Source organism: Tasmannia lanceolata, unplaced genomic scaffold (assembly GCF_043159265.1).
Source record: "Tasmannia lanceolata isolate RefF3 unplaced genomic scaffold, GAP_Taslan_0.1 ptg000018l, whole genome shotgun sequence".
NCBI classification, from domain to species: Eukaryota; Viridiplantae; Streptophyta; class Magnoliopsida; order Canellales; family Winteraceae; genus Tasmannia; species Tasmannia lanceolata.
In genome coordinates this window covers 13731230-13746400 of record NW_027518695.1, presented here as the reverse complement: position 1 = coordinate 13746400, position 15171 = coordinate 13731230, and the positions used below count along the sequence as shown (strand labels likewise).

The following is a 15171-nucleotide window of genomic DNA, read 5'->3' as shown; positions in this document are numbered from 1 at the left end:
ATCCTATGAAGTCGGCTTATTCCCTTTTGGACTTCATGACTTCATGCACGCACCATATTCTATTCTATTCTTGATTTTCCTCAAAATTCTGTGAAATTTACACCTCAGCTGAAACAGATAAATGCCTCATATGCCCTCAAATTCACACTTTTCTGAGTTTTAAATACCTCATGTGCCCTCAAATTACACGCAGCTTCTGTGTATACATCAGAGATATTTTTGGCATCAGACCCTCTCTCGCTCTGCACGTATTCCCTTCTCTTTCACGAACTCTCCACAAAAATCTCTCTTCCCCAGTTGTCTGACTTGAAGATCCCTCTCAATTAAGGTATGATATTGACAAAATCTGTGATTCGAGGGTTCAACGAAATTTTGCGTTTTCAAAGTCTTTTTTGCTTATTTTTTTGGCATGTGTATACTGTAAAAAAAAAACCGATCCAGCTACTTTGGAAATTTATCTACTGATTTTGAGGAAAGCCGGAAATTTCTGATCGATAGTTCTAAGGTTCTTGCTCTCTCTTCCTAATATTTTTTATTGGGTTTTTTTTTTTTTTTTTAGATTGTGAAACTGAGACGGAAGAAGGTACAGAGGCTTTCAGTTCACTTCAGATATGACTTGAAGTTTTCTCTTTCAAAAGAAAGACCAGAAGTTTAAGGTTTGATTCTTATGATTTCTCTGTGAGAGAGCCTTCACCACGCTAGAAGATTTTTAGGTCTTTCACGCTATGTGTTGGATCATCTTATAGATTGTATCTTGCTTTCAAAGTAGAGAGGGCTGGGCTACTTATTTGTAAATAATATTACTTTTTGTTAATTGTATTTTGTAAATAGAGGCGTTAATGAGGTCACTTTGTAACCCATTAAATATATCTTTTCTAAAACTATTTGAGCATTAGTTGCAATTAATTTTAGGATTTGTTTGGAGGTGATTTTAGGAATGCATGAAGACCTAATTTTATTTTACAGAGACATTCATGCTTTAATATGAAATCCATTATGATGCCTTAATTCATATAGTCTTTCACATTTTAGTCATTTAATACTATCAATATAATGAATCTGCTTCTTCCAAGCCATCAATGTAATGGGGGCAAATGCTTGCATCTGCTACCCGCCATTTGTCTGATGAAATGCCTAAGTGAGATGAAATTATATGGACGACTATAATTACTGGGTACATATCTCGGGGGTTCGCCTTTGATTCGCGTTTCGATGATGGAATTTTCACTATTATTACTGAGTACATAATCTCAGGGGTTCGCCTTTGATTTCCGTTTCAATGATGGAATTTTGCGAGGCTCCATAGTTTTTTGGGAGTTATGTGTATTGTGAAGGTTTGTACTCTCTTTCAATGTTGGTTTCTAATAGCATGTGTTGTGTTCTCATTTGGAATTTTGTCAATTTGCTGGGTTGAAAACACAATACAATCTATTGATGTTTGTTCGATCAATGATCTCTTTTGAGTCCGTTTCGTGGGTTTTGTTTTGCCTTACCTTCTTAATTATTGAGCTTGCTGACAGACAGTTTGCAATTGGTCAAGTTTCTGGCTTGAAAACACAATACCATCTATTGATTTTATTAGATCAAAACAAATCTACTACTATAAGCTGGGAGGAAAAGAAGTGAATTTTTTTATTTTTTTGAAAATTATATGAGAATTACACATCACCAAAAATAGAAAAATACCTCAATTGCCCTCAAAATCCCACGAAGCTATATAAAAATACCTTATATGCCCTACAATTCCCACGCGTCTAAGTAGTCTCTCTATACCTCTTCTCCAATTCTCTCTCTTTTCCTCCATGCTTTTCCTTTTCCTTTTTCGATTCAGAAAAACCCAGCTATTTCTACCCATCCACCGCCTGACGCAGATCACACCGTTATCCGAGTAGACTCGGCTTCCAACCTCAAGCTCGATCATGATTCCCACATCCTCCACCGTTCTCCACCGTCATCTGACCCACCGAAGTAGTTATTCCATAAAGAAAAGCAAAATGCAAGATAGGGTTTTCACTTTTCCCTTTTGATTTTTTTGCTGTTTTTATTTCGTTCTTCTTTCAGGTGACCTTAATGTTTCTTATAGTGTTTCAGTTATTTTGATATTGGAGAAATTGGCTTCATTATTGATGTTCATCATAGTTACTTTGTTTATTGTTTGGTATTTCTGATTTTTGCATAGATCATAATTAACTTTTGTAACCATCTTGAACTGTTTTGATTTCTCTGTTGAATTTGGGTTTGGGTTTTTACTTTTTCTCTTTGTCTGATTACCAACTGGGTTTAGGGAAATGGCTTTGAGACTTGAACCCTTCGTTTTGTTCTCCTCTCTCTTACTTCTCTATCTATTTTGGAATAATTGGTTGTTTAAAGCTATGTGATTTATTAGTTCATTTTTCTCTGGGATTTGGGTGCTTATGTGGATAAAATTCATGACCTTCTTTTTGGGTTTGATATATATATTGACCAAAATCGTATGTCTTCTTGTTTTTATATCTTGGCTCAAGTCTGAGATTTCTGGTCTGGTTTTTGTGTTTTTTATACTGCAGATTCACAAAATCATTTTTGGGTTGTTTTTCTTGACAAAATCTTAGATCTCTATTAATTTTTTTATTCTTAAATAAATGGTTTGATTCTTAAATAAATGGTTAGAAGATTGATGGTTGCGAGTAGAGCTTTTGGTTTCTGATTCTGAACTCTCTTTAGGCCATGTTTGGATTGCTTTCTTTGGAAAAAAAATTTCTTTTCATAATTTTGGGGGAAATAATATCATTATGTTTAATTTAGAGGGATATTATCATAAATTGGTGGATTCAGTAAAATTGAATAGGGTTGGTTCAAGTAATCTTTTTCCGTGTATAAACATGTAGGAAATTTTACAAATATTTTTCCTTTCCAAACTTTTCCAGCAAATTCCATTTTGTATATGGGTTCTATAATGCTGATTCCATTTGTTCTAGCAATTTGCATATTGCTCTATTTGCAGTGTCATCAGGCAGTCTTGGCACTGAGCCCATAAGCTTTCTACTAATTTCTTGTTCTACTATGTTTCCCTTAATGCATTTGTTCTATAATGGGAGTTTGAATTTTTTGTTTCATATTTGTTAGAGATTTAGGATGAGGATTTTTAGTTTAGGAGTTCTGTAATGGCAAATACATTTGTTCTAACCATTTTTCTTTTGCTCTATTTGCAATTTCATTAACTAACCTTGGTACGAAACCATATGTTCGAAACTTTTGGCAACTGAATTAGCTTTCTACTAATTTCCTATTTTCCTCAGTTTCCCTTAATTCATTTCTTCTATAATGGGAGTTTGAATGTTTTGTTTCATATTTGTTAAAGGTTTAGGATGATGATTTTTAGTTGAGAATTTCTATACCGGTAAATCCATTCGTTCTAACAATTTTTTTTTTGCTCTATTTGCAATTTCATTAACTAACCTTGATACGGAACCATACGTTCGAATGTACCTAGGTCTACCTATCTCTTGCTCCTTGCTAACATTTCAAGGCTGATCTTGCTGTCTTCTCCATAGGAAAGCGTGACAGGAAACTGCAGACTTCTTAACATGTCTTGCCAGGATCCAAGAAAGGTTAGATTTTGGGCTTTTCACTGTACTCCTACCTTCACCCGGTCTTTTGCTTTATTATGATAAATAGGATCTTGGGGTATTTGCTGTCTGGAAAGATAGGGTTTTTGAGTATTTTTTCCTTTTCACATTTCCAATATAACTGCACATAATCGCATAACATAATGCTTGGGGTATTTCTTTTCAAGAAGGATAGGCTTCTCCGGTATTCTTTTCTTTTTTATATTTTCTAACATGTTCATACTGTAAATTCGACTGTAATCATTCTGTTTTTTGTCTCCAATCCAGTTTTGTGCAGACTAATATGATTTCAAAGGCTAACGTTGAAGCATCAATTTTAAGTTGCACAAGTAAATATCTATGCAAGCAACTTAAGGATCTGCAATTGAGTCATAGGCCTTGCGCTTCGGGGGTCACTGTGGCGTGGCTGAATGTAGAGCAGTCCGCTCTTACAACATTTGATCGGTAGATTATTTAGAACTTGGGAAGATGATCGGTATACATTAGTTTTCCCTTCAGAATTTTAATTATTTTAACTGGTGTATGAAACTCTGTAGATAAAATGCATGTTCAGAGCTTTGTTATGAATTTCTTAACAGTGAGAGAGAAGTATTTGAATATTTCCATAGATATTATGTATCCTTATCTTTATTTGATTGTTTTTTTTTTTTTTTGGCATTATTGGGTTTATGTATGTGTCCTATTCATGGATATCCACCTTTAGGTGCCTTTGGAATATTGCAGTTGAGTGCACTTCTAAATGAATCCTTCTACCTCAGATGTTTTGCCGTCCACAGGTTCATAAATTTTGTTCGGTCTTCAATTTCATGTTTTAGTTTTTAATCTCTATGTTGAACTCGATAGCTTTATGTTCGATATTAGATTCCCTGTCAAATGAAGCCATGAATTGGCTTCATGGCTTCATGAAAGTTCTTTTTCCCACAACTAAAAGCGATGCTCAAGTAATACATGTTGGGACCTCTGCTCCCCGATGTAATCTTCATGGTATGAATAAATTTGTCATATTTCAAAAATAAAATAAAATTGAATGCTCAACTAGCCTAGCATTTCCCAATAAAAAATAAAAATAAGCTAGCTTGTTTGGTTGTTTCTAAGAAAACTTAAGTATTTTGATCATGTCAAAGCGCATTTTTTTTATTAAGATTTCTATGTTACACATGTATCCTGGAAACTGCTACGATTTAACATTTCTTCAACCTAAGTTTTCATTATGATATATTGATATCCATGGCAAAGATGGAATGCAAATGAAGCTGATCATCTAATTCATTTCCATCCGTTATCCTTGCAGAGTTGTGAGGCTCCGAAGTTATGGAGCTCAAAGAAGATGGCGAAAGTAGGAAGCTTAAAGCCGATAAAGAAGCCATTGTCGAATGCTATTATTTTTCATACTCACGGGAGCATAATTGTTACATATATTGTGAAAAACAACCTTCACATTGAGAAGAGTTATCTTTCTCTATAGATTGTTTTTCTTTGTTACTGTTTAATTTCTCTCTATTGCTTTATCAGACATTCATATTTGCTTTCACAGGTCTATCGAGAACACAAACTTCGTGCTATCTGGCATCAACAGTACATTCCATTAGAAGTACGTTCCGTCAATTCTACATATGTTTACCTTGTTTCCGCATATGGTTCAAATATTAGGGAAATTAGCAGCTAATCATCCGAAATGCGGTAGGAATTGGATGGAGATAATGAAAGGTTGTGTTCCAAGGCATGGGTGAGATTGATTATTTTATTTTTTTAATGAACATCATACCAATAGAAGTTGGATCAGGCTTGGGATAAAAATTTTACTTTCAACAGGTCTTAACAAAAGTGTTAATATAGGGGCTCCTTTTTTTTGTCAAAATTACTTTCCTGTTTGGTTATCTGTGGTTTTATATCTCTCCCCTGATAGTAGTTGTTGATTTAAAACCTAATGTCTCCTATGAATTTCGCCATCTTCTATTCTTTTCTAAAATTTTAGACAATAGATTTCCTCACAAACAGTTTTTCATTCCGACTGCTATAAAGACTTCAATTATCATGATATTATTCAGATAAATTATAGCCCGACAAGGTAGTGCGTCAAAGGTACCACCCTTGATATTTGATCCAACAACAGCCTCTTAAAAAATGGTATGTTGTTGGATCAAATATCAAGGGTGTTACCGTTTTGACTCTCTCTCTCTCTCTCTCTCTCTCTCTCTCTCTCTCTCTCTCTCTCTCTCTCGCGCGCGCGCACGCGTGCGAGTTGTTCTCCCTCACCTCTTTTCTTTTCGCCCCGTGCTTTCCTAGTAGTATATAATAAAAAGGAAGGGGGGCTATGTGGCACAAAATATTCCAATGTGGCATTGCAATTTTCACAAAAAGATGTACTTGGATATTACATACCGGCTTTGGGCATACGTTTCTCTTTAATCACCTTCCAAACCACATGTTCCTCCTTGAAAAGAGCCGAAGAAAACCTGAAATAACGATTTGGTTTCCGATTTGATTTGGTCTCCTAAGAATCCAATTGACTTCCTAAAATTCTGAAGATTTACTCTTATAAATCCTCAAAATTTCTAGAAAAAAATCACCTAAGATTCTTTGCTTCCTTAAAAATAATATTCTATTGTGTTTTTTACATTTATTATTTCCCCAACGCAACCTTCTTACAACGGAAGAGTAGACCGAACCAATTGGATTCTTATTCTAATTTCTCGCGTGTGACTTTCCCACATAAATTTTACCAAATCCTACGTTGGATACCTTTGAGGTTTCCTATATCATTTGTCTCTTTTTCTTTATCTATTCGACAAGTGATTTGATATGTTATTTCGCATCATAATTTTGTTTATTAATCAATTGTCTTCAAATACATCTTTTTGTCAGCACAAAATCTTATATTTATAATTAGATTACTATTGATATTTAACTTTTTTACTGTATGTCACTATTTGCCTTGGGAAAAAAAAACCCATTTTGAGCTATTCAGTTGCCATGTTCTTTGCTATAGATATATGTTATTCTTTACTTTTATTCCCTTTTCCCACTTCCCATTCGTATGAATACTTTTCTTTAAACATTTCAAAAGCGTTTTTCATATTTTTGTTTTAGGCAAATTAAAGTCTTTTAGTAGCTTTCAAGCATGATTTTTTCCCTCCACCGTGCATCGCACGGGGTGCCCCACTAGTAATAATAAAATATTTTGACTCTGGAACACCAGCTTCCAGTAAAATCCGTACATCCTGGACTTTCCATACAATGCCCAGTTTTAGGAGCGTTGATACGTTGTGTGGCATTATAGTCCAATATTTTGTCAGAAAGAACTATACGGACTACTCCATAGGATGATCCAATCCGTCCATTTGTTGGGTCCATAGATGGTCCAAACCATACGTTTGTTGGGCCACAACGTAAATAGGTTGTGCCCCATTAGTCATTTTCATAGGATGATTCTAACCCTACGATCTGTAGAGATTTCCATCAGTCCCTCTTGTAAATCATAGGGTTATGATCACCCTCTCGAAAATGATTTCTGGCTCACAAACTATTTATGCCATGGGCCGACAAATGGACGGTTAGGATCACCCATATCGAGTCCCCCGTACTGTGCTTTTTGAATAAAACTTGCATAATATAAAATCTCCTATTTTAGAAAGGAAAATGATAAATGCACCCATTTTCATTACTTGGGACACCCAGGTGCACTTTATCTATGACTGATTGAGGGACCTGATTGCCATCGTACACTCTGCACCTGGGTGTCCCAAGTAATGACAAGGGCACATTTATCATTTCCCTTTTAGAAAGTGTAACCCAGACATTTGAGCACGGTCCACACGGAAAGAGGCAAGGGGCCCATACCAAAATCCAGATTGGGCCCTACCTTCGTTTAATTTAGACCCTTCATTTTGTTGATCGTATGAAATATGTTGATCAAACAATAGTGATATTCAAGTAAGTATATTTTCGGTGAACAAAACACTCATTAATGAATATTATGACTGTCTAATGAGTAAGGGCTCATTCGTGGGGTGTTAACGGATCCACCTATTTCTCAGTCACAATTCATCCAAGTCCCTTGTCGGTCGCCTCAGATTCAGAGTGTTCTTTAGATCCTACTTCCCATGTCTCGGTCACGATCCATTTCAAATCGGATTGTTCATCGAAGTGTCCTAGTAGGTAGGTACATAGTTAATATTGTAAAAAGAGGGTGAGAGCGAGTTGCAACGGCGGCAACGCAGCAGATTAGAGACTTAAAGTCAATGGTTAGAGAATGAAAAGAAGAGACTGACTCTAGGCTTGAGAGGGATGAATGGAAACATATTGAAAATAGAAATAGCTCGAAAAATAGATATGGCTTGTTTTTACTAAAATGCACTTGAAATAATGCTTAGTGTTATAAAAATGGAAGGGTTCCGTAAAATAATGTAATAACATTGGACTTTGACTGCCCCGCGGGCTTTTATTAGCTGTCCGAAATATCTAGTAGTGGGTCTAGGTTTTGTCCGTTAAACTTCGGATTCGAGTAGTCCATCGGACTGTCTGGATCCATTGACACCCCTACTCATTCGGCAAGGCTTTTCATTCTCCATCATTATGAGTGATGGAAACAGGAGTATAAGATTGGAAGCAACTATGTATAGTTTTGATAAAATAACCTTTTATCTCAAAAAGGCGAGATGGAGTGAAACGGGTATCGTGGGTCGGTTCATGCCTACTCATTTATTACCCTTGTCTCCTTAATTCCTATCAAATCTAAGCCAAATTCTACAAAAAATGGTGGAATTTCCCTGGATATCTTGGGAGGGATGTGTTTTCTTTCTACCTTTCTCTGTTTACACTTCTTACAGCTGCTTTACAAGGTTGACAGCTGAACACTATTTACCACTATTCTACAAGGTAAGTTATAGGTAAATCCGATGCTTTCTCTTCCCTACTAACTACTTATACCAGTACTCTACAAAGTAAATGCCTGCAACCAATCAGAACTTAGGGGTGACTAGGACAAAATGAATACGATTTCCAAAGCGTCTAATTGAATGAGAACTTGTACATCAACAAGGTTTTGTTCAGGCTTATGAGATGAACTCAGTGAGGTTAGCAGAACTGGTAGCCGGTTGGACCGCAGAGAGACCTGTGCTTCTAAAAGCTACTCGAACATAGAGCAAAGGAAGAAAGAGGATTTGGGAAAGGAAAATGAAAATTGTTGGTGTTATAAATGTTTTGTTGGGTGTTGAAAATTGTGAGAAAGAAAAACGGTCGTGTTATGTCTCAATATAGAAAATACCCAAAGGTTTATCATTTGAACGTACACCACAGTATATAATTTTGATTCAAACCCAAAATTGGAAATTAGAATAATTGTTTTTCAGTGTAAGTAAAACTATGTTATTGATAGTTTTTGTATGCTTTGATAGCTGTTAGACCTGGTAAAACAAATGCAGTATGTAAACTTGTATGTTTACTAGAAGTTCAGGTCAAGTACATAAATATGTATGGATTTTCAAATGACTGAAAAGTATTTTGAATTATAGAAATGTCTATAGTTGGTATCTTGTAATGATAAAAGGATATGGAAATGCCAGTTAGATGACTGGGCACGCATGAATGAGTGAATGATATGCGGTCATGGTGGGGATATATCATCCGGGCCTCTAAAAGCAAGGATGCATAATTGATTTTATAGTGCCAAAATTCAATGCATTGGGCTTTTAGAAAGAAGAGGCAAATTGGCTAAGAAATTCATTATTGAAAATTCCAATTTGAAATAAGCCAATGTTGTTTAAATTTCAGTAGTGGGTTCTTGCACTATTGTAGGCCTATAACCAAGTGGTAAGTCAGGATATATGTGACTTAAGGTGGTTATGTATGGCAAGTTACTCACAGATGGTGAAGTAACGGATGGTTATACCGATTCAAACTAAAATTTGGTTGAAAGATCTCGCGAGATAGATGGTGATTAAATGCCATAAAGGGATGGGTTAAAGCCATTAACCAGTGATCACCAATGATGGAAACTCGACTCAACGCTTGAAGAGACATCAAGTCATGAGTTCAATGAGCTCAAGCACATCATTCGGAGTGATTGCAAGCACTATAATATTATCTAAATGCCACCCAAGGGAAAGTGCTTAGTACCTGTAATGTGTAACAGAGGAGGATGAGCAATTGGCTCTTAATAGGCTTGCAACGAGATGTTAGGGTGCTATAGTTACATGGGCACTCTTAAGCCTACCTATGTGAATGTGAAGGTGGTGCCGCCTTCTATGAGACTTGGCTAGTCTCTAGAGCACTACATGAAACTGAGATACGGACACAAGGCCAATACACGTGTCGGCTTAGAAGAATCACCCAAGGAGAAGTATTTCTTATGTGTGAAACATGTCTGGTTGGCTGTATAGAATAGATAGTTCAAAGACACGTCTACTATGTAATTCTGGTCAACTTTGATGTGTTCTCACTAAGTAAAGGTTCAAATCGTAAGATACCTTCATTTATGCGTAAGAAGTCCAATTATGATGAGATAGTTCATTGATTTTGAAAATGGTGGGAGATTGTTGGATTTTGATTTTCAAAATCATGTTTTTTAAAGTCAAGGTAAAGTTTGAAAAGTTTTTCAAAATGTTTTGACAAATGAATGGGTGTTTCTCTTGGGAGTCATGAATAGAAAGTTCAATGTCCAAAAGACACTTCATGAAGGTTCATGACCATTCAAGAAGTGAAAAGATACAATCAAAGGGACATGCGTTTGAACTTTTGAAGGGACGTTTCTAAAGAGTGTTTCTACTTGGAAGGACACAAGTTCTCTATAAATAGAGAGGGAAAATATCCAGATTGAGAGGTACTCAATTTTGAGAAAGCCATGGAACTTTTAGTCTCTTGATTCTCTCTTATAGTTTCTCCTACAAAGTGTTTTAGAAAATCTGTCAAGTGTTTGTTATTCTAGAGAAACAAACACCTGCGTCTCACATACTTGTCAAAATCTAAGGGTGATTATCGGTTTGGTGCCGTTAGTGCAAAATGTCATCAAGCAAAATTGGTTTGGAACCAGGCTTCGTTGTATCTTTGAGGTGAATTCGTGGACCCCCTTGCACAGATTTGGTGGGGGGCGAATATCGTCTTAGGGAAAGCGACTATGCGCCATGAAGCATCTCATTCTTATTCTTCTCATATCCACGAATGAAGGAATTTCTCCAACAAAGTTCTATAGAAAGAGTAGAAAATATATCATTTGAAAACAATTACTGCAATATCTCTCTCTCTCTTGAAAATCCCCTACCCACTTGTTTTTCTAACTTGTGTTTCTTAAAAAACGGTTTTCTAAATACTGTTACTCGGCATAAACAATATTTAGAGATTTCTCTAAGGCTTGAAGTTCTTAAAGGGTGTTGGGTTTGATTCCTCTTGTACAAAGCGTTGTCAAACATTTGTATGATCTTCCTACAAGGCTTCGTTATATCTTGGAGGCAATTCACGGATTCCCTTTGCACACAATTGGTGGGGGCGAAATTTGTCTTAAGGAGAACGATTATGGGCCTTGAAGCAACTCCGCTAAACCATACTATATAGTATTCCCACCAATAAGAGAGAGCTATAATGTTAGGATTTTGAGAGATGAGATGAAAAAAGGTTTTCACACCACCAAATCGAATATTCAATGAGAAAGGGATTTGAAAGATCATTATGTTAGGATTTCTGTTTTACCAAAGAGGGTGTTACCTTTGGTGAGGAGAATCCTCGCGATAGTGGGGAGAGCTCGCAAACGAACCAGAGGGATGCACATTAGGCATGGGAATTGAAAACCAGGGGAAGCGTTTTTTGGCGTGTTTATTTTTACGAGAAAGAGAAAGACGAGATCTAGAAGACTTAGAATATCACCTGTTTGAGGTGACCTTATGGCTGAGTGCTTTTTCTCATACAGCGGTGATTTCAAGTCTTGTGCACTTGAAATTCCTTGTTTTCGGTAACTTGCGACTAACATCAAATTTTAAGACGCATACAAAAAGTCTTACGTGACTAACGTCGAGCACGTCAGATCCCCAAAGGCCCGCAAAAATCTTTCTGCACTAACTTCTCCAAAGCAACCGTTGGGATCATTCTTCCAAGCCCTAACTTGAGCGACTAGTAGGTAGGGGTGTCAATGGATCTAAAGGGTCCGGTTGTTAATGGACACAATATGGGCACACCAACCAGATCTGCATGTGTCCATTGGATCTGTATCTTGAAGTCCAAAATTATTTTGGATCATGACCAAGCCTTAGCCACATTATCCAATGGAGGGTCCTAAATCCGAATGGGGGCTACCAATGTACAAAAATACCCTTTATGTATCCAATCATTTATGTCTATTTATAAGGATATTTTTGTAATATTTAAAAACTTAAAACAACAAACCACATTTCATTTTCATGTCTCTCTCTCCCTCTCTATTCCCTCTTCCCTCCCCCTAACCCTAAGCCTTAATTGTGTGCAACCTAAGTAGGACCTAGGATACTCCAATGGACAGTTCGTTTGAAAATATTCCCACCAAGGGATCGTGACCAAGACATTAGGTCGTAGGATAGGAAGTTGATCCCATTGCCCCACGCCCCTAAATAGAATTCGGGGGTACTTTGGTCATTCCATACAAATGTAAACAACCAGGACATTTTCGTAGTTTTTTTCAAAATTAGCGGCACATGTTACTTTACCTAAACCCATATAAGTACCATGAAAAACAGCTCCATCACAAGCGTAGGGTTTCTCCGTTTAGTATTTAGGGTTTCTCCGCAAGGATTTAGGGTTTTCTGCTCCCACTCGCCCTCTGCCCTAAAAAGCTCCATCTTGTTTGACAATGGCTGTCGGGTCTGTCTCTCTCTCTCTCTTATGTCTTTTCTGCTCACAGCTATTAAAATCTTCTATTTTTTTTTCCAGGAAGAATAAGCTAATTTCGAAGGGTAAAAACCCTAAATCTGTTTTCTTTTTCTAAACTTTTTCATTTTTAACGTCGATCTCCTTTATGTGATTTTCATTTTCAGGGTTGATCCTTTCACGAAGAAGGATTGGTATGACATTAAGGCGCCCTCGATCTTCAGCGTGCAAAATGCTGAAAAAACCCTAGTTACTCGGACTCAGGGTACAAAGGTCTTTGATTTTCTCCATCTCTTTTTTGTCTTTTTACTATGTTTTGTTGATCTATTTTTGCTTTTGCATTTGTATTCTGGAGTTTTTATACGGTGTAAGCTCGTACAGTCCAATGTTTTTTTTTTTTTCAAAAAGTACTGTATGGCATACACCGTAGGATGATCCAAACCGTCCATTTGATGCGCCACAATGTAAATAGGTTGTACCCGAAAGATATTGTCCATAGGATGATCCTAAATCTATAGAGGTTTCCATAATATGCAGTTCCTCTATAGATCAGACGGCTAGGATAATCTTATGGACATTATTTTTTTGGCCCCAACCTATTTTCGTTGTGGACCATCAAATTGACGGTTTGGATCATCCGACGGTGTTATATAGATTGGAGTGCTAGGATCATCCCATGGACATGATTTTTGGGTACGACCTATTTACGTTGTGGCCGATTAAATACATAGTTTTGATCATCCTACGATGTAAGCTGTACAGTACTTCTTGAAAAATACTGGACTATACTGGCTTACACCATATAAAGTCTCTGCATTATGTCCTTTGATGTTGTCTTTCTGTAATTTTGGTGTTCTATATTTTCTCTAATTCTCATTTTCATGTTAAGTAGCTAGGATGTGATAAGTTAGTTGCTTGTTATTTGATAGGATCTCATCATGAATTTAGAATAAGAGTTTTGTGTTAGTTTATAGAATTAGCAGGACTCTTTGGATAAGGGTTGGTGGAGTTCTAAGTGTTCGTTGGTCCTATCTTTAGGAGTTTTATAAGATTAGGTCTCTTGATTCTTAAGTGTTTTTATTTGAAATAAATAACTTGTAATCTTCCATTTTTCAAATCAATGAAGAAATTTATCCAGGAATTGTGTCTTTGAGCACAAAGGATCGAACCTTCCCTCGAAGTGGGTCGAGGTTGATCTTCCCTCTGAGAAAATCAATCAAGTTATGAATGGATTTGGGTTCATAACATTTGACTCGTGACTAGATATGCGGAGGTTTGGGCTTGGGCTGAGTGAAATGAGGAAACCAATGCTTAAAAAAACAGCATCCGAGAAATGATAAGCAATGATCTTATTCCAGCCATCTTCCAGGGACTGGAACTAATTTTACTGGATTTAATGAAATGGTCTGAAGCTAATGGTTGATATTTAGTTTTTCCATATATTTACTGGTTTCTGTTGCTGATGTTGGGGAACGTGGGTGTAAGAACTGACTTATATGTTAGTTGATTTCCTTGGAGGATGCACTGGCAATATGATCTAGTCATCTCATAGTGAATACAAAATCCATGGGGAAACAGTCAGGGAAATATTGATAGCTTGTCCTTGTTGCAATAATCTCAACTTTATTGTTGGAAGGAACCAGCCACTTAATGGTGGGGGCAAGAATGAACCCCGTGAATACATGAATGATATGAGACCTAATGTGGTATGAATCTGTTTGCATCCACTAATAAGCGGCTGCATTCGCTGGAAGAAATCCACACTACTAAAGGGGCGCTTTGAATTTTTTTTAAGCACTTATAAATTGCATTTCAGTATTTATTTGGAGCCTCCCTTAATGGAAGGTTTTTTGGGATTTACAAAATGATAGATCTACATGTATAAGGGGTAACTGCAAATGATGGATGCAAGCAATTTCCTTTGCCTCATTGGTTGGGAGGCAGCTCCCATTCTCCATGCTGTTGTGCCTGTAATTTTTGTGATGTTTGGCATGCACTTGGTTTTTCCATTGTTAATTCCTTAATGTAAGTATGTAGATCATAGTTATCAGAATCTTCCTGCTTGGGTGGAAAGCTTGCTTTGGAAGTTAAATTCTTCTAGATTTTTTAACTTTAGAGGAAGCAAGCTTCCACTAAATTAAGAGTGCACTTCTTATGTAGGTGATTATTTTTTTCTAAACATCGGTTGTTTTTTACACTTTTATTAATGCTGAAAGCGTATATTTGAAGTTTAAAGAACTTGTCTTAAGATTCAAACAAAACTTATGTTGATCTTTGTCCTAAAACTTAACATTAATTCTACATGAATAAAACACTTAAAAATATAAACCTCTAAAACCTGTAATTCTAATTAGTGGCAAAGTTCTTTTTACTACTAGCAACTTTAACCTTCATTAAGCACTATAATTTTATCTATTTCTATACACTAGTTCACTTCCAATGAGGCTTAATACACGCCCCATGTTTGACATCTGAAGACGCTTCCTACACACTCCCTCTTTACTTTTCTTGGAGGGTTTTGCTTTTCACTTTTCTCCTTTCCAGACCCCTCGCTTCCTGCGTTGTAGTGCTGTTCTCTACTGCATCTTATCTAGGATCCGATGCTATTCTCTTGTTGCTGCTTCGGCGTAGCAACTATGATGTAAATTGACTTGGTTTGTCCAAAGCATACACATTTTCTTTCGAGCCTCCATCTCCTTGGGCAGGGGCTCAATCCCCACTGTAGTGAGATGCA

General features: G+C 36.6%; 1 protein-coding gene and 1 long non-coding RNA gene across 2 annotated transcripts in view; both read left to right on the top strand.

Annotated features, from left to right (window-relative positions):
• The first annotated feature begins 117 nt into the window (after window positions 1–117).
• LOC143851258 (uncharacterized) lies at window positions 118–5460 on the top strand. The gene is made up of 6 exons (XR_013236272.1): window positions 118–328; window positions 560–656; window positions 3534–3590; window positions 3876–4083; window positions 4900–5056; window positions 5143–5460. It is a non-coding gene; the product is annotated as an uncharacterized LOC143851258 (long non-coding RNA).
• Window positions 5461–12297: 6837 nt separating this feature from the next.
• LOC143849844 (ARM repeat superfamily protein) overlaps window positions 12298–15171 on the top strand; it is a 78164-nt gene continuing 75290 nt past the window's right edge. The window contains exons 1-2 of the mRNA XM_077359109.1: window positions 12298–12431; window positions 12605–12710. Coding sequence (XP_077215224.1) covers window positions 12421–12431; window positions 12605–12710 — 117 coding nt within the window. The 5' untranslated portion in view covers window positions 12298–12420. The remainder of the gene's footprint in view (window positions 12432–12604; window positions 12711–15171) is intronic.